General features: G+C 43.3%; 1 protein-coding gene across 1 annotated transcript; it reads right to left on the reverse strand.

Moving 5' to 3' along the window:
• Positions 1–9,238: 9,238 nt before the first annotated feature.
• Positions 9,239–23,416, reverse strand: NPM1 (nucleophosmin 1). Its single transcript, XM_083606749.1, has 11 exons — positions 23,039–23,416; positions 21,517–21,596; positions 20,889–21,008; positions 16,667–16,760; positions 16,422–16,525; positions 15,766–15,833; positions 15,202–15,256; positions 12,842–12,925; positions 12,246–12,347; positions 10,547–10,621; positions 9,239–9,577 (listed from the first exon to the last, which is right to left on the reverse strand). The coding sequence occupies exons 1-11, from the start codon at positions 23,100–23,102 to the stop codon at positions 9,539–9,541; spliced, it is 885 nt and encodes a 294-aa protein (XP_083462875.1). The 5' UTR covers positions 23,103–23,416; the 3' UTR covers positions 9,239–9,538.
• Positions 23,417–23,695: the final 279 nt, after the last annotated feature.

Consider the following 23,695-nt stretch of genomic DNA (forward strand, 5'->3'; position numbering starts at 1 on the left):
TTCAGGCAGCGGTCATTGTGTGTTCAGACCCAGAAACCTCCCCCCTAAATAAATTCACATATGACTCAAATTTTGGTTTTGGTTTTTGGCAGAATTTAGGCCACAACTTTATTGATTACAGAAAGTGAATGGTTGCATAGGCTCTGGTTCAACTAGCTTCCTGCCATGCAGGTAGCGCTGACTCAGGGTTCCAGCATAGGTCAGCCAAGGGTGAACACCTGGATAAGCGGAAAGCCGGGAACGGGCTAACTCCGCCACCCAAATGTCCCCCGGACTCAGGCATGGGCACAACCCCCTCTCAGGGGTTGATGATGATGATGATGATGATGATGATGATGATGAATTTATTTGTACCCCACCTATCTCCCCAGCCACTCCAGGCAGCTTCCAACAAAGATTAAAAATACATTAAAATGTCACACATTAAAAACTTCCCTGAACAGGAATGCCTTCAGATGTCTTCTAAATGTCAGGTAGTTCTTTATCTCTTTGACATCTGATGGGAGGGCGTTCCACAGGGCGGGCGCCACTACCGAGAAGGCCCTCTGCCTGGTTCCCTGTAGCTTTGCTTCTCGCAGTGAGGGAACCGCCAGAAGGCCCTCGGCGCTGGATCTCAGCGTCCAGGCAGAACAATGGGGGTGGAAATGCTCCTTCAGTTATACTGGGCCGAGGCCGTTTAGGGCTTTAAAGGTCAACACCAACACTTTGAATTGTGCTCGGAAACATACTGGTTGACCAAACCATTGAGTCCCTGGTTTCCTTTAACGGAATACCCTTCACATAGGGATGGCGAGAGCCTTCTCCCATCCCTATCACCTGAACCAGAGCCTATCCGCAACCTTACAAGTTGTGACGACTTGCTACTCGGCAGGTGAAACCCAAATGGCAACAGCCAATCAGCCAAGTGGGGAAAATTCCTGCCGTGCCCCTGTCCCAACGACAGACAACACACGATGGCATAGTCAAGCACAAAGCCCTAAAAGTAGGGAGAGGTGGGTGGGTGTTCCGAATGCATGCGCCAAAAGAAGAAGCTCTGGGTCACGTGCATGGTATAAATAGGTCCCTCGAACTGTTTGGACTGCATCCCATTGGCCAGATTGCACCCAGCTTCGAGGGACCTACCAATCGGGTGTTGTGGCTGACCAATCGTAACCGCCCACAACATAGGGTGTCGGTTTTCCAAGTCTCACCGCAATACGTGCCCTCTTTAAGGGAGGACCCAATTTCCCACATGCTAGAGATACCAGCAAATGAGACTGAGACCTCCTTGCATGTTAAGCGAGGGCTGTACCACTGAACCAAAGCCCTTCTCCATGAATCATTCTGAGCGAACCATGAACCATGTGAAGGGTTGTGTTGCACGATGACCCCAGACTCTGGCCCTGCTGCTGCCTCTGACTCTATTGATGTCTTGGCAAAGCCTATGCACTATCGGCAAAGAAACATACGATCTGAAACACGGTTTTAAAAAATGGCTTCCACACACCCAGTACCTGTATTCCCAGGCCTTTGTAAATGTGCATCAGGTCCCCTTTCCACCTCGCAGAAAATGCACGGCAGAGAGGTTGGAACTTACAGTAGCCCGTAAAATTTCACCCAGGGCCAAGGCTTCGGCAGCAGAACTCTCTTAATGGTGTTAATTTGTTTCAGCCGCTTGAAAAGTCCCGATTTAATACTGTGTTCAAAGGGTTTTTTTTCAGAGGCATGTTGGATTAGTAACCCTTCCTCGACAAATTCAAATCCACGGCATCTTCTGCTTACATTGCTGTTAAAGAATCCCCCTGCTAAAAGTGAAAAGGAGAAAAAAAAGCAATTCACTTTCTCTGCTCCACTGGTCCGCAGCGTCACTTGAACTACCAGACGTTTCACACAGTATGAAATGTATTCAATAGGCCCAAGGAATTAATAGCATGCTTGAGTGAAAAAGCCTTCACATCCACTGGATGCCCCATCGCATCAGGGCTTAGGAATGTGAATGAGAAGTACAGAAAAGGATTCTATCTCCTTCCACCCTTCCTGCACCTGACATCATTCAGCAGGCCAGGCAGCTGTTTGCCCTTTGTACTACCAAGTTCGCAATTTTAAAAAGCATGTTCTCTTCTTCTTTTTTGACTTGTTTTTTTTTTAAAAAAAATTACATTCCGCTTCCATAGCATAATTAAAGTAGAAGGCTATCTGTGGATTTATTTACTTTTAAGCCATAAAACCTAAAACAAGCATACCTTGGCATTGTAGCCAGAGTAAATATTGCTTAGCAAATTCCAAAGAGCTATAGGAAAAGTCTTCATGATGTATCTGAGAGTACCAAGCTCACAGATGTGACAGATTTCTAATGGGAGGGAAGCCAAGGGGCCACCACAAACAAAGCCCTGCACCTGGGTAGGAACATTCTGACTTCTGGCTGTGGGGGAAGTCCCAAGTTGCTGGTTTCCAAAGTCAGGGAGGTAAAGACGGAAGAAGGTGTTCCTTCAGATAGTCCAACCCTAAACTCTGTGGAGTGGATTATAGCCCCTCCAAGCCATACCTTACTGAGCACCCCCCTTCCCCCAAAAAACCATCAAATCAGGAAGGTCTCGCCCTCACCTCAACCTCTGCCAGCAAAATGATTAATTAATGTCTACCAAACCAAATTTAAAATTTAAAAATTGCAATGACAGTATCAAATCTATAAGATAAGGAAGTCGAGATGTTGTGGAGGGTGTGGTGATGGGAAGGATTTATGTATATATGTATGTAAATAGTAGCCTTATTTTTGTATGTCTTTGCACCGGTAGAGTGCATTTCTTTTTCTGTCTTACTAAAATTTAATTAAAAATTTAAAAATAATGTCCACCAAACCAAGAAAGCTCAGTTGTCTATTGAAGCAGTCTTGCCTGAAGTAACATGGAGCATTTCACCACTGCCCCATTTCTGCCCCACCCCAAATTAAAATTGTGTTTACGCAGAGCATTCCAAAAGATGCCACTGGTTTGAGTCATGAATGAAAGCATTTTAGTCTTTCATATCAGCCTTCCTATGAGCAAGGCATAGGAACCCATGCAGATAAATATTGTTTAGTCGTTTAGTTGTGTCTGACTCTTCGTGACTCCATGGACCAGAGCACGCCAGGCACTCCTGTCTTCCACTGCCTTCCGCTGTTTGGTCAAACTCATGCTGGTAGCTTCGAGAACACTATCCAGCCATCTTGTCCCCTGTCGTCCCTTTCTCCTTGTGCCCTCCATCTTTCCCAACATCAGGGTCTTTTCCAGGGAGTCTTCTCTTCTCATGAGGTGGCCAAAGTATTGGAGTCTCAGCTTCACGATCTGTCCTTCCAGTGAGCACTCAGGGCTGATTTCCTTCAGAATGGAGAGGTTTGATCTTCTTGCAGTCCATGGGACTCTCAAGAGTCTCCTCCAGCACCATAATTCAAAAGCATCAATTCTTCGGCGATCAGCCTTCTTTATGGTCCAGCTCTCACTTCCATACATCACTACTACATGTGTATGTATAAAGAATATTCCCCCAAGCTTTTAAACAATACTAACTTTTGAAGTTTGTAGCTCTTTTACATTGCAGCCCTTATAATATCTACTCAGAAGTGATTCCTATTGAATGTAATGGGACTTCCTTGGCAATTTTAAACATGGATGCGCATGATTTTTTTTAAAAAAAAGTAGTGCTTCAAATTATTGACCAGAAGGGCTTCACCTGAAGACTTCATTAAAACATATAAACACACAGAGACACAGGATCTCTCACTTTAATGCCCGCCTTGACTTTGTTTATTAAAATACCCACCAGACGCACCTAGTTTTTGGAGGAGGAAAACAAGAAAAAAATATTCTGAATCTCAGAAGCCAGAACAGCAAGAGGGATCACTGTGCAGTGAAAGCAGCAATCCCTCTTGCTGTTCTGGCTTCTGGGATAGCTGCGCAGCCTGCATTTGCTCCATAAGACACACACACATTTCCCCTGACTTTTTAGGAGGGAAAAAGTGAGTCTTATAGAGCAAAAGATACAGTATATCCAAAGAATGCTGTACAACTAATTTGTTTCATTTCAAACATTTGTGCACTGCATTTCCACCTTTAAATAATAATAAAAACAACCACAAGGTGGCTCGCATCAGATCGAAGTAGAGAAACAATGGAAAAATGGAAAACAAAGGAACAAGTGCAAAAAGGCTGATAAAGAGCAAAGCAAGAGACAGAAAATGAAGCAGGAAAAAATGAGATTGTTCCCTGAGGTTGTGGTAAACACTGTACCTCTAAAGCACCTTCAAAGCGCCTTCTTTCCCTCAAAGAATTCTGGGAACTGTAGTTTGCAAAGGGCTGCTGGGTATGTAACTCTGCAAGGGGTACACTGCAGTGCCCAGAGTGGATGGATAGAAAGGAATAGTCTTGAACTGCTGTTGCCTAAAACAACAGAGGAGTCTCCCTTGAGGGAGAGCTCCAAAAACACTTTTTAAAAAATCAGTAAGGGAGTTCTTGACACTTCATGCTTTACCAGATGCAGGGAAGGTTGTTGTCGCTGTTGTTGTTTGTTTGCAGGGCGCAGGACCTTGAGATCTCAGTTTACAATCCCTCCCCTCCATGTTAACTTTCCCCCTCCGTGTGAATGTATAGCAGCAACTCAAGAGTAACACTTCATGCATTTGGTGTAACCCATCTAAAGTTTATGCCGTAATATTTGTTTCAGTTTGTAAGGTGCCACAAGAGCACCTGGGATGGCTCAGTCGGTAGAGCATGCAACTCTTAATCTCAGGGACTTGTGGGTTTGAGCCCCACTCTAGACAAAAGATTCCTGTATCTCAAGGGGTTTACTAGATGACTCTCATGCTCCCTTCCTACAGATCTATGGTTGTATGGTTTTCCTGTTGCTTTTGCTGCCAACAGAGTAACATGGCTACCCTTCTGGGTTTTTAGGGGCTCAACTTTTGTAACTACCAAAGTACCTCTGGAACTAGCGGCATGCATTCAGGGGGGGGGAGTTAACAGCTGCTTGGATAGAGACTGAAGGGGGTATTCAATTAAATAGTGCTACTCACGTGTTTGCCCCACAATGACCCCAGATCTGCTCTGGAGGCTTGGGAGAAAACCCAAAACATATTTAGGGTGTGCAAGGGCAATGTTTTGCTCAGCACTACGTTGAATACAACCCTTGTCCCGCCAGTTGAGGGCAAAGGACGCAAATTTCAATCATTCTTCCTTGTAGCCTCTTGCACCTACTGAAAATCTGCTAGGGGGTGGCACAAATCAGGGACACAGGAATGAACCAAAATTTGCCTCCTTCCAGGAGTGGAATTTTCAACTGGATCAAAAGCCTTTTTCCTGACAGAGCCCTTCTGCTACCAAAAAGCAAAATACGATTTTCCTTGATTTTATTTTTTAATCCAAAGTGATTAGCTTCTATATCACTTGCAACCAGAAAAGAATAAATTTGCCTCTATATTTATTATGAGTGTTTTTAAACTGCTTTTCTACTAGCAAACAAAATCCACATATCCTTTCAAGATGTTATTCACAGCTACCTTCTGTCTGTAGAATCATTACCCATTAGTGACGTCAAACAATACAATTTCACACATGATTATATGTGTATCTGCCCATTTCTTGTAGTTCCTTTTATTGTTGTAACTTGACATTCAAGAGGTGGGATCTTAGATTAACCTCATCCCCTTGTGGACTTACAATTAAGGTTTTTCAGACAGTACTAATTTACTAAGTGGCATGTTCCATCAACAGATTGATGAGATTGTGGTCAACGTCAACTAAGTAACTCAATGAATGTGGGGAAAGGGAGTTTTCCATTTTGTAATGAGGTCACATGCATTACTTTAAAAACTCTCCCCCAACTCCCTCCCTGGCCCTTTCTATATTTTCTTAGGTTTTTCTTTCTAAAACCATTAGTGTTTCACAAGGGAAAACCCATAATCAAAAAACTAGAGCACTCAAAATATTTTCCTGTTGCAATCTCCTGCTGTTTCCAAGAATGATATAGTACTTGAGGGAAGCACGGCAGATAGCTCTAGCATAACTGATTTACATCCCACACAGATAGAAACAACCAGGGGCTCCAATATTATCAAATTCAAGTTCTCAGGAACCTTCTGAACGAATGTGGGTAAAAACTAGTTAGGACTCTTCATAGCTGTATTTGGGTTACAGCTTATATTATCATTTGTTGAATTTATATAATGCCCTATACCCAGAGACTAGGACTGTACACGTCTCCAACATTCATGTTTGGGATGATTGGAAAGAGCCCCACTGCGATATTCTTTTGGGCAGCATGATTAATTCCCACCCCCACCCCTTGCATACACCTATTTTGGGGGTTTCCTTTGGAGAAAAGCACTGCAACTTAGAGTGCTCACTTCAGCCAGTGAAGGATAGGCAGACATCCATCCTAATGGTGTTGAACAACATGCTCGAGTGACACCTCAAGATGTAAGGTGAAGGTAAAGGGACCCCTGACCATCAGGTCCAGTTGTGGCCGACTCTGGGGTTGTGGCGCTCATCTCGCTTTATTGGCCGAGGGAGTCGGCGTACAGCTTCCGGGTCATGTGGCCAGCATGACTAAGCTGCTTCTGGCAAACCAGAGCAGCGCACGGAAACACCATTTACCTTCCTGCCGGAGCTGTACCTATTTATCTACCGAGCAACGGGAGCTCACCCCGTTGCGGGGATTCGAACCGCCGATCTTCTGATCAGCAAGTCCTAGGCTCTGTGGTTTAACCCACAGCGCCACCCGCGTCCCTACCTCAAGATGTACTGAACTGATATATTCTACCCCACCCCTCAAAAAAACCCATCGCAGTGATCTTGTCACCCCAAGAGCACTATTGTCTTCCCATGTTGACGCATGGGATTTTCTTCCATTTATTCCCATTCTGTGAGCTCTTCCCAGAGTATTTTTAATACAGATATCACCTGCCCGCTTTGTATCTCTGAACAGGGTGATAAAACAACACTTTACATTATGAAGGGCCAACCTGATAATAGTTGCCATTGCTTGGTCTACATTACAAGAGGCTAACCAACTGGTCTTTGTGTAGCTCTCATGGTGGTGAGAAATACAGTGGTAACTCAGGATGCAAACAGGATCCGTTCCGGAGCCCCGTTCGCATCCCAAATGGAACGCAAGACGCAACGGCGCATCTGTGCATCGCTGCTACCGCACATGCGCGTGACGTCATTTTGAGCGTCTGCGCAAGCGGCGAAACCCGGAAGTAATGCGCTCCGTTACTTCCGGGTTGCCACGGAGCGCAACTCGAACACGCTCAACCTGAAGCGCATTCAACTAGAGTTATGACTGTACCTGTTTGCTTTGACTAGCGCCAGAGATGTGGCTTCGTCACCACTCAACCACAGCAATGCATGGTCCACTCACGACCTCTCTACCAACCTACCTCATTGCAACTAAATGGGCTGGGGGTGAGGGTACGAGTTCCTGCAGCTAAGCTCACATAAACATAAATTGATACGTGATTCCCTACTCTGACTAAAGCTTCAGAACGTATTAACTCACTCAGCTGTTGAGTACAGTACTGAGAATTTTGTTTCTCATGGTCCTGTTTCTGTTACAATGGTATCAGCACAGTTGGAGGAATTCAAAGAAGTATACAAATATAGAGTGAACCTAAGGGGACAAAAAAACAAAACCAGAAACAGGCCAGAGGACTGGGCATGCTACTTGCCAAGAGGGCAGGGAAACAGAAAACCAGGGGAACGAAATGCATGGAAAGGGACATGGCTGGAACTGGAACACTCAGAGTAAATCAAATCATGTTTTTTACAAGACAGTCAGGGATTGCACGAGTGGCAGAGGCTTCAAAGATCCATAGCTGGGTAGAGCACAGTGAGCGTATTTTCAAGAGGGACTAGCCAGCACTGAGCTCTGCAGTTTGGTTCAGTAAAAAGAACAGACTTCATTTTGTAAAAATTCTGCTTCTGGGAAGTTAATCTGATGCCTTCAGTTCACCACCAAAGACAATCTAAATTTGCTTCCAAAGCAAGAAGCATGCGACTATGGTCACAATTAGGTTGTCGCATGGAATTGCTCAGTCACTGGAGCCTCCATCTGGCAGTTTTGGTCAGACAAGTTGACTGTACTAGACCAACTGTAACTGACCCCATTCCCTCCATTACTACCACTAAATGTTATATTAAGATATGTCCATTACATATTCCACTCTGGCTGCAGTTGAGCATGAACTCAAGACCCTTAGAAAGGCACAGCCAGGCATCTCCTTCTCCCTTCAACTCCCAATCGTACTTTCTGCGTACCAAAACTCTGTACAAGTTATTACCTTAAGCGATGTTCTGCATTTTCATTCAAGTTCTACATTGTCCCTACAGTCCCAAAAAAACCCTTTGCAGTTTCGTTCTTTTGGGTCTTGCCTCCTTGCACAAGAAACACAGAATGAGAAGTTTCACAGTTTGCCAGGAAGATTTTGGGGAACTTTTAGAAATACATGATAAACAGGAATGGATGAGTGTATAAAAGCCTGTACAGATTTATCAGCAGATATCTAACCTCCTAAGCAAACATTTAAGGAAGGACTTAACCCCCCCCCCAAAAAAGGTCTAAATGTACATTGACCATGCTATGTAAAAAAGCTGCAAACAAAAGCCAGTGTGGTGTAGTGGTTAAGAGCGGTAGTCTTGTAATCTGGTGAACCGGGTTCGCATCTCCGTTCCTCCACATGCAGCTGCTGGGTGACCTTGGGGCCAGTCACACTTACTTTAAGTCTCTCAGCCCCACTCACCTCACAGAGTGTTTGTTGTGGGGGAGGAAGGGAAAGATTGTTAGCCGCTTTGAGACTCCTTAGGGTAGTGATAAAGCAGGATATCAAATCCAAACTCTTCTTCAGAAACACCCCCTACCCTTCCTTGTTTCACATCGTGAGGCCTAGCCAGCTTCTGAGATGTTTTGGCATTCACTGGGATACAGCTCACTACAGAATTTAGAAAACCCTTGCCAAAACATGGGAATTGAAAAGGCAACAGGGATCCTCCAGCAGTTGTGACTTCAACCCTAGAGGTGCACTCTTCATTGTCTCTCAAGGCAGACGGATGCCAACAATAAACAAACAAACAAATAAAACCAGCAAGATCAGGAACTGTCAAAATACCATTCTGAAAGGAATTCCACACCTCATGCTCTTGGGAAAATGTGATCAAGGAACCCTGTTTGTATGAGTGTGCTGCAACTTGTATGGGAGAAAAGCTCAATCCAACAAAAAAAGCAGCAAAGCTACTTAAAATACTAAACTTTATTTTCACATTTACATTTAAGTTTCCCCATTTCCATTTTTGACCACCACTACTATGCATTATCAAAACATTCCATACATATTTGAAATTAAAAGGGTGGAGTCCTGGTCTTAAAAACCGAACAGGCATTTTGGACAACACATTCTTGGCAAAACATTCTGGACGACATTAATCAAGACTCTGTAGGGAAAGCTTTAGCATTTATAAAAAGGACAGCCAGATATTAATGGTTATACACACAGAACTGAAACTTGAAAAGGAGTCATTTATTAACTTCTTGCTCACAGAGTCTGCCTCCACTGCCAGAGTGCTTGAATAACCTAAAACACACCAAAAATAAAAAAAGGTTAGTTCCGTCTTGATCTTCCTTTAGAGTACAAATTGCATTAAGCACCAGAAAAGCTATTTAAAACAATAAATGATCTGCATAAAGTATTTATGGGCATGGAATTTTCCACTTAAAAGCTTCTTTCATCTAGGTACAGTTAACAGGACAAGCGTATATGAAATCCAAGTCTGTGCTAATTTTATGAAAAAAATTGCTTACCAAGTACACCACTCAGTACACCAAGATTAAAATTACCCAATATATTTTGCCTTTTAAGACTGCTCACACCCTATAAAGCATAGTAAAGGAAAGCAAAAGGAAGGGTGTGTCTCAACTAGGCAAATACTGTCTGAACTCTGCCTGCCCTGCCTTATGTCCAAATCCACTTCAGTAGCTGAACTAGCTGCTTTCAAACATTCTCCCTTCAGCGGGCCACAATTTCCACACACCCCCTCCCTCCCGACAGCTTTGAACTGTTTGGGGGAAAGCAGAAAAGCATAACAATTTTGTTTAAGGAATTTTGATAGTGAAATTTAAGATTTACAGGTCTAACCCAATACAGCTTGCTTCCTGATACCAGCACCACCACCTCCTGGCATGCTGTCACACAGTAATTTGGTTGACTTTGGGAAAGGAAAGCGTCAAGACTGCCAAAGGTTCTAGCGCAGTAGTTCTTCTCTGCAAAAAGGAAACTGAAGGGAAGGCTAGCCAAATTCAGCAGTAGAAAACCACAACACCATTTTACTTGGTCAAAATGGGGCTGGAGAATCCTGTGGGTTTAAAAGTGAAGAGACACCGACCATCAAAATGGAGAAAAATGTTTCCTTTCCCACAAACAGCTTCCATTTATCTAGTCCAAGTACTGCTTGTAGCTGAAGCTCCAAAATGTGTGGAAAGTGATTGGGAAAGGGGGCAACAATTTATTTTAGCGATTTTATCAAGACCTGATTGATTTCATTACCTTCTGGTCCTCTGTCCTGAAACAATTCTTAATGTAATTCACAAACTTGGCCTCCACCTTAGGCAAACTAGTTCCCTATTGCAAAAAGAAAATAACAGTGAAACATAAGATTGACACAAGGAACTGAAAGACTTTTAGACTGTGTGGTACATGGAAATAAATCACTACACAAATTTTAAGATAATCTGATTCACATGCAACATTCTGGAGGACCTTTGCTACTATCAGAGACAAAGCGTGCCAATTCCTGTTCACAAGACAACATTTGTTTTAGTGAGATTGCAGGAATAGGGAAAATGTAGGATCTGAGTGCCTAGGGGAGAATTTTTCCCCTCAGCATTTTATTTTTTTTGCCCAGTTGGGAAAAAAAAATCAGAAATTGGGGTAGTGATGCTTGTGATTATAGCATTTGGCTGCACATGAAACAAGCAACTCGCCTGAATCCTGTTGCTTTTCATATGCCTTAGATTCCTCCATCTTTTTGCATGAAATGAAATAACTGTATATGTAGAAGTACAGATACAATCAAGGGGATAACATGAAGTAGTGAGAAGCTTAATGAAACAAAGCTTCTGAAGAACACAAAACTCAAAAGTTCGGAATCAGAATTTGTGGATTTCTCACAAACAAACCCAAGTTGCAAAATTAAGTTTGTATTTACTGACATGACTGCAACATGCAAGTTCAGGACTGTTAAATCTTGCACCTACAGCAACTATTGTATTTTCAGCCTGTACATATTTACTCAAGCAGTTCCCAGTATTCAACCGGGCAGGACTGTATATAGCTTGAGTGTAATGATAACATGCAACAGATTAGTGTAGTTATTTACCAGTAAAATGCATTATAGAAATTATTTTTTTGAGCTTTTTCTGCAAGGCATGCTTATTTCCGCTTAATGCTGAGGTCTTTGTGATATTTAGTCCAGATAATAAACCTTTCCTTCATTTATTGCAATGCTGACAGCTTCAGTGTTCAATTCACCACCTCCTCGCCAACACACACCAATTTATCCAACTGGTAAAAAGATACACTTTGTATGCAGCATTCTGCAGTCTGTTTATATCACTGGTACCTTTGCAATAATTGTATGACCAAAACAAAGCCACGCAGGGCAATATCCAATGAAGTCTGCCTGCTTGTACAACAGAAATCCACTTGTACAATGGGACTTTGGGTTTCGCTTGCCTCCCTTCCCACCGAAGCTCCCCCCATGTGCTTGACAGAAACCCCCAACCCACTGGATCAGATTTTGAAAGCATACAAACAGAAGGAGAAACAAGCAGTTTCCCTCATATATTATGTTGGGGCTCACCCTTTAAACATTTTAATAAATATACTCAATGGTACAACTGTGTGCGTGTTGACTAATTACACATTTATGTTGTTAAAACAGAACATTAGGTTTGAAAAGTATTTCATATTGCTATTTCCCCCAGAACTCATTTTTTCTTATAAAACAGATTGTCAAGTTTCCTGCAATTTTATATCTATCAGATTTCTGTACATTCACCAAGCAGTCCGTATAAAGGTCTTCTGCACCACTTATATTAAAATTCAAGCACATCCAAAATTTTACATTCAGTACCTGAACAAAGGATTTACGTCTTCCTTGCCACTATGAGCTCAGCAGCAATTAAAACAAAAACGTGATTGTCAGTAAGGCAATTTCTACTAGCCAGGTAGCCAGTAAACTTACCTTTTGTACGCTTGCCTGCATTTTTGCTTTCATCTCATCTAGAGTGAAGGTTTTGGGTGTTTTTGGACTCTGTGGTTTCTTCTCTTTATGAGACTCCGGAGTCTAAAACAGAGCAACTTATTACATTTCTCAACAATATGACAACATAGTATTTACTATCTGGTCATTGTGCCCAATGCCTTCTGTTTACACTATATGCTTTGGTTTCAGATTCAGATTAATAACACCAATTTATATTCTGCTGCGTAAGGCAAACGGTGTGTACAACCAAGTAGCAAATGCCCTTGTGCCAATATAATGTTGCATCCACTAGACAGGGGTAAAAGGTGTCAAGGTGTACAACCACAACTGTCTAGCTTGTACAAGAAGTCCAGATATACAGCCCTTCTAAAAACATGGTCATTTCATCAACTACATTAATGTGAATTCTAGTTTTTGTTTCCTGTTACATGTAAGAGCTATTTTAAATCAGGTATTGAAATTCCACAGCTAACTTCCATAAGTTTGTAGTGAACAGATGTTCAAATAATTCCCAATTATTTTACAAATTTGCAGGCAAATTATGAATACCAGTGTATTAAGGAATTTATACTTACTTTTGACTTGGGTGTTGCCAGCTTCGAATCTTTCCCATTCTGGTTTGATTTTGGTGTGTTCTTTGCAGAAGAATCTCGGGCAGGCTAAAATAGGAATATATGTAAGAATCTATCAGTGCTCCACTTTATGTGAATCTGCCAAACGATTCCATTCTCTACTAGCCACATACCACATTTGCAAATAGGGTGTCAAAATGACTAGGTGGAAAATAATCATACCATGGACAAAAATTCCTTATGGCCAGATTATATTCTGTAGCTCGATATCATATAGGCACTGTCTAATTAAATTATTTGCTTTACTGAAGCTCAGTGTTAATAATAACTGTTGTGGTGATAACCTAGAAAAGTAAAGCTTTTGGGTGACATTACACCTTGCAGTGCTACAGACCTTTCGAAATAAACTGACATTACTTAAGTCCATTTATTTCAGTGGGCCTACTAAACACAACTTAGTTGGAGATCACCTTATTTTTTCTGAAAGAAACATGAATGCATTACAAACTTAATTAGTAACACACTACAAACACAAGTAAAAATTGGCAACTGGTACAAACAAAATAACTACAATCTTAGACTCTACTAATTTGTATTTAACCAAAAATGTTATACTTGATTAAAACTTAGTACCCATAATTCATTTTTACCTTGATTCACAATTTTAAATTAAGATTCCCAGTAAGGCAAATTAGATTTTAATAGCCTTAATGGTTCTAAATCTCATAACACACAAAATCACAAATCCTATCTTTTAAAAATATTACCAATATCCCCAACTCTTGTTCAGATCTTTTCTATTATTTTTCATAAGTTATACAGACATGTAATGAACTCAGATAAAGGATTGTTAATGGAAAGTGAAAGCTACAACTGAAAAATCTCTAATCCAACTTAATCTTTAAGCCACAGTGCCACCTAGTGCCCCATGTCTGTAAAGTAACATAAAAATAGGGGATTTTTATCATTTTACTTCTCCAAAGAATAAGATCTTATTACTTGAATGTGAAAAGAAAATACTATCCCGGCTGATAGCTTTACATAATCTAAGTCAATTTACTGCAGTTGCTCCATACTAAAATTTTACTTTTAAAATCATTTATTTTAAAAGCACCTTCCTACTTCCACCTATCTATCCCAAAGCAAAAGCTACATTTCCCTCTGGAAGGGAATCTTCTGTCCCCACTTAGACAAGTGGATTTTGCTTACAGCCCAGGCCAAGGGAACAGAACAGGAAGTGCCATGACAGGGGAGCCATTCACACTCTCTCCTAATCCCAAAGCTCTCAACTCAAAAGGCATAAGCACAGATTCACTGAGAGTCAAGGCTGGTCAACTTCCCAGTCTAGCCCAGGCCTTGAAAAGGAGTCAATATAGTGCCGCAACTTGCTCCTGCCAATGTGCTTAAACAACCGTTTGCTGATTAATGAAAACAAAAGGCAATGGGGAGAAGAAAAAATAAAATAGATTCAGGAACTATGGATACCACATGTGACAGTACTAGGAAAGGAAGAGCCAAATAGCACTTGATCCTGGACTGTGCAATAGAGGGAGCCTCCGTTTCCTCACTCAGAAGCTTCCTTTCAAGATTAGGCCAGTTCAGACCCCACTCCCTTCAAACGCTGACAAGACAACAGCGCTTATCAGACATGTTTGCTTTTTAATTTGGCAATGCAAGTGTTGTTGCTCTGAAGCACCAAGACACAGAGCTGAAACACAGAGGACTAAAAAATGTTTCAGAACCAGCATTTTGGGGAAGAGACCATACAGGGGCAGGCAATGTTTGCATATGAACCAGCTAGTAATTATTAACCCTCAGAGACTGATTCAAACCCATGCTTGAAAGCATCCTTCTGTGCATTCAAAATATGTGAAATTTACAACTAGATTACTAGAGCATGAGCTCAACAAAGGTAGCAGAAACACAAACCCAGTCAACTAAAAAGAAACCCCCCTTCTTAATTGGTGACAGGGTATAAGGAGGTTTTGACATGTAATCAATAGCAAATGGCAATTTTTGCACTATTTGCACCCACATGGCAGACGGGAACTCACAAAATAATTGTTTTAATGTTTTTAAATCACCTCGATCATTTCAGTGGGATAGAAATCATTCTGTTAAAAATAGCTCGGTTCTTTTTCAGCAATTGTTGTCACCAAATTGTGAGAATTGTGAGATGAGATACTGTTTTCTTTGCTATGAGGGTTGGGATACAATACTTAGACTTGACATGCTCACCTTTATATTCAACCACATCATTCCAATAGCATAAACAAACAACCTATAGAAATGTTAATAATCCCTTCTGTACATACAAATTTATACGTTGTGAAGTGATTTCTGAATTGTACATAATTACTCACTTTTTTTGCTGGAGTCTTCTCTTCCTCCTCATCATCATCCATGTCGTCATCGTCACTACAATTAAAAATTCCAATTAGTATCAACACCCAAAAGCATGGTAATTTAAGCATCTTTGAAGGCCCTCATCCAACTTGTACTATACCAGTAACAGATAAACTGAAGTGGAAACAACAACTACAACTTAATGTGAACTAGGTTGGGGGGGCGACACACACTAACTCAGAACAATGCCAATTTCAGAGCATGTATAAGCATTCCTAATTTAAATCTGTTCTTTTTAAGGTGCTCTGGAGATCCTTTCTGAATTTAAAGCAGGGTAGGAAATCCAACTAAATAAAGTAAAAAAAAAATGCTGCTTGTTTTTTCACTAGCAAAAACTGAAATTTTGCTATTAATGGCAACATTTTAACAAGGCACATGTATCCTCACAAATATTCATAAATAAAACATAAACCGATCTATCTAAATAACTACTTTTGAAAAAAAGAATTTTTCTGGGTACAAAGCTGACATTTATTGGCAAATTGTTAAAAACACTGAACATATTGCAAAAGGTAACATACTCATCATCATCATCTTCATCGTCATCGTCTTCATCATCGTCGTCATCCTCTGTCAGCTTTACTTTTTTCTTTTAAAGAAAGAAGGTATGGAAGGGATTACAAATATGCCCAACGTTTTGATTTCAAGTTTAGACCTGCTAATGTAGGATTCACCACTGAAGTCTTCGCTGGCACCTAGAAGGCCTCTGAGTTTCCTCCACTGACTATCCCTTTAGTTATGGAATTGTGAAGATGATTACCTTTTTCTCCCTTGAAAAGTAGAGCTGAAGAAGGAAGTTGGAAGTGACAATATGCCTTACTTCCTCTTTCAGTTCTATATTCTTCCTTCCTAGGGCACAACAGCACTCCCTTAAAAATCAAAATGTACCCACCGATCCAAAAAGGGTGGCAACTAATTTAAAATAAAGTCTTTTTGGTCTTTTTTACACATACCACATGATACAGCTTCATCTAATTTATATACAAAATTTGGTTTTATTTTATTCCTAAATCTAGATTCACAAGGACCTATGCAAAATTTCTCTTGCCAACCATACAAGCTAGAACACAGGTGAGTTGCTTGGTTTTTAAGAGCTTGTGTGAGGAAACACATTCCTACAGACACACTATCAATTCCAAAGCAGCCATTTCTCTACCCCCCCCCCCAATCAGCTTACCTGTGGAACTTTAGCCAATGTCACACCTGCAGGCCTTTTTGCTGTGTTGTGTAGTACCTTATCATCATCTTCATCTTCAGAAGATTCTGGTTCTTCTTCTAAAGCTGAAGATATGGGACAAGTCAAGTAAGACTACACACAACTTTTCATCTTTATGGCAGGCCATAAGAGATGCATTCACTTTACCAAATTTATGTGCTCAGACAGAAATTAAGTGAAGCAGAGAAGAGAGGTCACTTTCTTACCTACGAGATGTTGACCACTGACATAAACTGGTCCTGAGCCACTTTTCAACCTCAGAATTACTGGTGGTGTGATTTCAAAGCCACCTAATGAAACCTGAAGGGGGGAAACGTACAAAGCATAGTTGAAATATTTGCATCATATAGATAGTATTGCCAAGCTACATAACTCACAATTCCTAACACGTCAGGAAAAGGCATCGGGGTTTGAGGTCTAGGAAAGGCATTGGATCATCATACAACTCTACTCAAACCAGCAAAAGTGGTCTGGGTTCTGCATGAAGTAAAAGCTGAACCTCTTCCCCATTTTCTTTGGTAGAGTCCAGACTAGTATTTAAAATGATAGAACTTTATAAAACATAAACATATTTCAGCTGGCTTAGTTGAACCTATGCATTTAATGGCGCTAATGGCCCAGGAAACTGCAGTTTCAGTCAAGCTACAAAAAACTTTAGCCTTTGAAGTGTTACAGAACTGACTTCTTGAAAAATGGGTCATTCAAAACCGAGTAAGACAGAAAATTACATCAGACATCTGACTAGCCAAAACCCATTATTCACAAGGTTTCTACCGAAACAACCAATGTACGAAAACCAAAATGAGGGAATATTCTTTAACAAACTGAGAGAAAAATAATGCCAAAGGTTGTACAGTGAATCACAGTAAAGGCATTTCATGTGTTTATCAACCTAACGAAAGCCTGAATTATGTAACTGTCGATTTCATATGTATTTATAAATATAATAATAATAATAATTTATTATTTATACCCCAGCCACTCTGGGCGGCTTCCCAAAAAATATATATTAAAACACTGCAATACATCAAACATTAAAAGCTTCCCTAAACAGGGCTGCCTTCAGATGTCTTCTAAAAGTCTGGTAGTTGTTGTTCTCTTTGACATCTGGTGGGAGGGCGTTCCACAGGGAGGGCACCACTACCGAGAAGGCCCTCTGCCTGGTTCCCTGTAACTTGGCTTCTCGCAGTTAGGGAGCTGGACCTGTGTCCGGGTAGAACAATGGGGGTGGAGACGCTCCTTCAGCTATACTGGACTGAGGCCGTTTAGGGCTTTAAAGGTCAGCACCAACACTTTGAATTGGGCTCAGAAACGTACTGGGAGCCAATGTAGGTCTTTCAAGACCGGTGTTATATGGTCTCGGCGGCGGCTCCCAGTCACCAGTCTAGCTGCCGCATTCTGGATTACGGTATTTTTCGCCCTATAGGACGCACTTTTTCCCCTCCAAAAATGAAGGGGAACTGTGTGTGCGTCCTATGGGGCGAATTCAGGCTTTCGCTGAAGCCTGGAGAGCGAGAGGGGTCGCTGCGCACTGACCCCTCTCACTCTCCAGGCTTCAGGAAGCTATCCACAAGCCTTGCAAGCCCGGCGGGAGGTCCCGCAGGCTCGCAAGGCTTGCGGGCAGCAGCCTGCAGCCCACAAGCTTGGGGGACAGCGGGGAGGCGCAGCGCCGCCACCCCGCTATTCCCCGACCTGATCTGGAGGCTGGCGGGGGGGAAGAGAAGCAAGCTTGCCTCTCCCCTTCGCCAGCCCCACAAGCTCGGGGGATAGCGGGGAGGCGGAGCACCGCCACCCCGCTATTCCCGGACCTGATCTGGAGGCTCGCGGGGGGGAAGAGAAGCAAGCTTGCCTCTCCCCATCACCAGCCCCACAAGCTTGGGGGGCAGCGGGGCAAGCCGCTGCCCCACGGAGGCTAGAGAGGCTGTCCCTCAAGGCAGAAGAGGGAGACGGAGCGCTCGGTCTCGCTCTTCTAGCTTGGGGATGGCTGCGCAAACCTGGCGGGGAAATAAAAAATTTTTCCTTGATCCCCCCCCAAAAAAACTAGGTGCGTCCTATGGGCCGGTGCGTCCTATAGGGCGAAAAATACGGTAGTTGTAGTTTCCGGGTCACCTTCAAAGGTAGCCCCACATAGAGCGCATTGGAGTAGTCCAAGCGGGAGATAACCAGAGCATGCACCTCTGGCAAGGCAGTCCGCACGCAGATAGGGTCTCAGCCTACGTACCAGATGGAGCTGGTAAACAGCTGCCCTGGACACGGATTTGACCTGTGCCTCCATGGACAGCTGTGAGTCCAATATACATATCTGTTTTTATTTACAAAGGTATTAATAGGCCATGGGGGAGGGAGCCCACTTAAGGCAGCTTACAGACCATAAAAACATGATAGACGTGGAAAACCTCAGGCCAGGAGGCCAGATGTGGCCCATAGAGCCTCTCTTAGCTAGCTTATAGTGCTCTCTCTGGATAACACCCCCTCTTCCCAAAGCCACTCCCCTAAAAGTCCTTGCTCTGCACCCTCAAGAGCCAGGCTGAACTGTAATAAAGTTCTTGCTTGCCTGGGCAAAGAGCGGAGTAGAAATCTCAGATACTTGTATGAATTCAGTTCAGCCTGCTGTGTAGAGAGGGGAGCCATATCTTTTGCTCTGCTCCCTTTTGCCTCTGGACCCACCGGCAACTGACATGCAGGCCACACGCCTATAAACCACCCTGAGATCTCCGGCATACAAATTTAATTAATTAATACAGAAAAAGGTTGCCTGTGAGGATTCTAACAGCCATCAATACATCAGTTTGAGAAAAGAACCACATGGCAGGAGCTGCTGTGTCCTCCTGTGCTGGACACTTGTCACTAGCTCTGCTCACAGATCTGATCTGGGGAGAAGTGTGCTTCTGGAGAGAGCTGCCCTTAAGGGCAAGACAGTCACAACTGCCACAGACATCAGTGAGGAGTTACTGCTGCTCTACACAGCAGGAATCTGCATGAACTGACCTATGTAACTGCACTGTTAAGAACTGTAACAAAAAACCTGCGCCTCCTTGCCTTCCCTCTTGCCTTCTGTTCCTTTTTCCAACTGTGTCATGTCATTACAGACTGAGCCTGAGGTCAGGGATCATCTTAGTACTAATGAAAGCCACTCAGAGAGTCTTTTTGACTAAAGGGTGTATATAAATGCTTTAAGTAAAACAAATACCATTAGGCTGAAAATGGGTCCCTATTCCTGTACAATAGATTCAAATTACAAAGTCATTTTGGCTGGCTGTATCTGCTAAGCCTTTGCCTATTCCCCACACAAACAGATCAGAACATTAAATAATTCTACTTACAACTACAAAGCACAGTTTTTATGTAATGTAGCCTCTGCCGGTTACAGTGGAATAAAAAGTTTCATGGTACAAAAAAAATGTAATGTTTTTAAGCTTATGTTAAAAAAAAGGACTTCACTTTGAGCATTTATTACTACTATTACTCATAACCCGCCCATCTGGCTGGATTTCCCCAGCCACTCTGAGGGGCTTACAGCATATATAAAAAACTGTAAAATATCAGACACTTGAAATTTCCCAATACAGGGCTGCCTTCAGATGTCTTAGGCTGCTTTTTCAAAGAGCTCAAAGTAACTTAAAGAATCAGTAATGTAGGATGATGCTTTTCCATAATAGAAAATTTTTCATTTCCAGAAATGCATTGCTTCATAAAATTAGTAGTTTTAACAAATGAACACATTACCTGTAAGGTTGGGCAGGTATTTCAAAATTCTAATAGTCCTTTAGACATACTCACATTAGTATGTTGAGTAAAGCTTCACATTTGTTTAAACATAATGGGTAAAATCCAACCATAACTGCAGATCAGATTGACAGAGCAGGTTTCCCCACCCACAAATCCATTCTAAAGGGTTGGGAGACCCACTTACCATGGAGAGAAGAGGAAGGAGGTGTCTGCTCATGTGATACTGAACGTCATCCAACATTTACACAACATTAATGGTGCTTTAATTAATTATTCCCTAAACAAATAAATTCTATTGGGGGGGGACTGTTTTAACAGTGTCTTTCTCTTGTTTTTGTTTCCTAGATATCAAACATTGAAATCAATTTAGATTACCATAAAAAATGTCCAATAAGCCCACATCACTATACAAAATAAAAAGACGAAAGCTAAGTCATGTAACCCAGTAAACTTGCTGACCAAATTAAGATGCAACACTAAACCACAGGTAAGAGCCAAGGTCACATGTTCAACCTTCCTTCAGCACAGGCACGGAAGAGCTCTTAAGTATCCACTTTAGTTTTCAACTACGTAGCTACTGTACAATCAAAATCCTGTGAGAATACAACTAGAAAAAAATGTGTAAGGGAATAGCATTATGTAGTATTTGTTTATTTAGATTTCATCCCACCAATTTTAATAGATAAGTGAAAAACTTACCGTAGGCTGCACTGACATCTTCAAGGATGCCAGAGTGACAGTAATCTGCTTGCCTTCGTAGTCCAATGCTTCTGCTTCAACAACATGCAACTCATCTTTCGCACCAGCCCCTAAGCTAACCTGTAGAACAAGGTACAGTGTTTGACAAGGAGAACAGCTGAGGCTTACAACCTTAGTGTTACAGCTACCCAACACAAAGAATGTACAGCTTACTTTATTCTCAGTTGGTGCCATAACGTGTACTCGTTACTCCAAGTTTAATCGAGATGCCCACGAACACCCCAGTTTTGACAACTGCCATAGTAAGTGAATGGTGGTGGGGTCCTCAAGAAAGTGAGTCTTTGGAAGAGGAATGATAATTTAAGCCACCTTCTATATTTCATGCAGTGATATTTTAACAGGTCTTCCATGGTAGCCTCAGGTGAAGCCACAGAAAGTGTGACCACAGCTTAGTGGTACCAATACATATCAAGCCAGTATCTAGATAGCTGCATCAAATGCCCATTCTGGCCACATCAGTGAACTTTCAGGTGTGATTGCCACAATGTTTTGCATCAGTACAATCTGCATTTATTTTGCAGCACTTGTTCCAGTAGTTCTTCAGTATTTTCCAAGAATCAGCACTTACCGTTCTTAAAGAGAGTTGATGATCATTTTCTTCATCGTTCACCTTGAAATGATACTCCTTGTCTGCCTTTAGTTCACAACCTGCAAAAGCAGCAATGTGTTTGCTGTTAAATAGCTTGAATATTTAGCTCCCTTTACAGGCCTAGCAGAGAAGACGTAATATGCCATCTCTTACACTTCTACTAAGGAAAAAAAAGGCCCACTAAACCGTCCTCACTCCCAAAAAAAGACTGCAGTCTGTGTCCTTTTTTAACCCACATGCAAATTCGAACAGATCTGCTTCACTTCTACATCTACAAAAAACAAAAAACCCTTGGAAGTTTACAGTGCTCATATAGCTGTCACAAGTTGGGATCAGATCCAATCGGTCACACGTTGGGACGAGAGCCAATAGAGAAAAAATCCCGAGTACCATTTAAACATACAGGGGAAAGCTTTATAAGCACTGATCTTCCACTTACACCTCCTGTTAAAAGCACACAAACGCCATGCCATTCTAGAGCACAGTTTAGTTTTTCCGGGCCAGCGGCACAGCGCACAATTCTACTTATATGCCTGCAGGTTACAAAGAACAGTTGCCATCTTGCGATGATTACACGGTTCCTCCTCATCTTGCAAGGTGCTATCATGCTCCGCCTACTGAAGCACATGGCCATCGGAGGCCCTTCTTTCTCTCCTCCCCACCTGGTACCACACTGCAATACCAGCCTCTGCAGCAGCAGCTCTGCGCTTTTCTCCCCCCCCCCCAACAGCAGGCCTATAGGTCTGACATGAAGTGACCTGTGTCAACCCGAAAAAGCACCGGCGGCAGAAAGGGAAGCGTTATTTCCATGGGGAAGCGTCTCGGGGGCCAGAAAAATTAATTAACCATCGTAGTGTTTCCTTTCCCTGCCCTATTTGTGTGGTTCGCTTGATTTTTGAAGCCGAGTAATTCGCATTTGCTTCTTGAACCTGACACCCCCCCAACTTCCAGGCCGGCCACGTGGCTAAGCGCATGGGGGAGCCATGGAGCCAAAAGGCCCCTCACCCAACTCCCCCCTCCTCCTCCTCCTCCTTCAGCCACGTGAGAGGAAAGGGGGAGGAGAGCGTCGCCAGGAACTGGTGGGCCCGGTGCCAAAGCGGCGGAGACGGCGTCCATTTAAGCAGGGAGGAGGTTGGAGGGGGTGGGAAAGGAGGACAAAGGAAGCAGCCGCCGCATTTCCAAACACACAGCAGGGCGGGGGGGGGCGGCTGAGGGGCCCCCTAATTCCCCCCGAAGCAAAAGCCCGCGAAGCGCCAGCCACGTGGGGAAACCGCCCCCCCACCTTCCTTCCCTCCAGGCGCTTCGACCCGGCCCCGCCCTCCATGAGAAGCGGGCGAGGAAGGAACGCGGAGCGCGCGAGGGACGTTCGAAACGCGGGGCAAGGGGGGGGGAGAAGCCGCGTGGGAAAGGGGACGTGCGCATGCGCCGAAGGGGTGGGGGAGATAACCCCCCCGCCTCGTCTTTTCCTCACGCGGCGGGCGGGCGGCCTAGGCCCTTTTACCGAAGAGGAAGGTCTGCGGCCTGAGGGAGCCCATGTTGTCCATGTCCATGCTGCTGTCCTCCATCTTGTCTGCTGGCCGCCCTCACCACCTAACGCGGTCTTCGGTGTCACCGGCTCTCCTTCCTTCTCTCCCCACTCAAGTCACGTCAGCCGCGCGGACGGGACAGAACAGGACGGAGGGCACCTGTGTGGCGGGCGGGGGACGGACGGACGGACACACGCAGCAGCAACGCGCACTGCGAGAAAAAGGGCCCGCCTCCTTCCCGCCTCCCTGCATTTATAGATCCGCAGGTCTCGCGAGAACTGCCGCCGGACCCCCTTTCTCCTTTTTTTTTTTGCGGCGCCGCCGGCTCCCTTCCAATCAACTTCAGCTGGCGGCAGCCGAGGGCTGGAGGGGCGCATGCGGCTGAGAGGATGGGCGGAGTGTTCCATAGACGCGAGTGGGTGGTCGCTCCGCGCGTGCGCTGTCGCTTTCCACTCTGTCATCCTTCCGCGCGGCTCCGTTGAGGCGCTCTCGCGCATTACGCAGCTGTGCTGGGTCAATATCACTCAGCTGAGCCCTTCTTAAATACAAATTGTAATTAGTTGTTTTTTTCTTTTGTCCTGAGTCTGGTGCCCAACTGAGAATTCCGTTATTCTCTATATTCATGCCATAAA

Source organism: Podarcis filfolensis, assembly GCF_964270895.1.
Source record: "Podarcis filfolensis genome assembly, chromosome: 3".
NCBI classification, from domain to species: Eukaryota; Metazoa; Chordata; class Lepidosauria; order Squamata; family Lacertidae; genus Podarcis; species Podarcis filfolensis.

What these genes read in the sequence shown, in the direction of transcription:
- NPM1 (XM_083606749.1), bottom strand. Translation starts at nt 23,102, where the DNA reads ATGGAGGACAGCAGCATGGACATGGACAACATGGGCTCCCTCAGGCCG. An exon ending in CATTGGCTAAAGTTCCACAG is followed by an intron (nt 15,834 to 16,421) that starts GTAAGCTGATTG and finishes TTTCTTTAAAAG; the next exon opens with AAAAAAGTAAAGCTGACAGA. An exon ending in AGAAGACTCCAGCAAAAAAA is followed by an intron (nt 12,926 to 15,201) that starts GTGAGTAATTAT and finishes TTCCTATTTTAG; the next exon opens with CCTGCCCGAGATTCTTCTGC.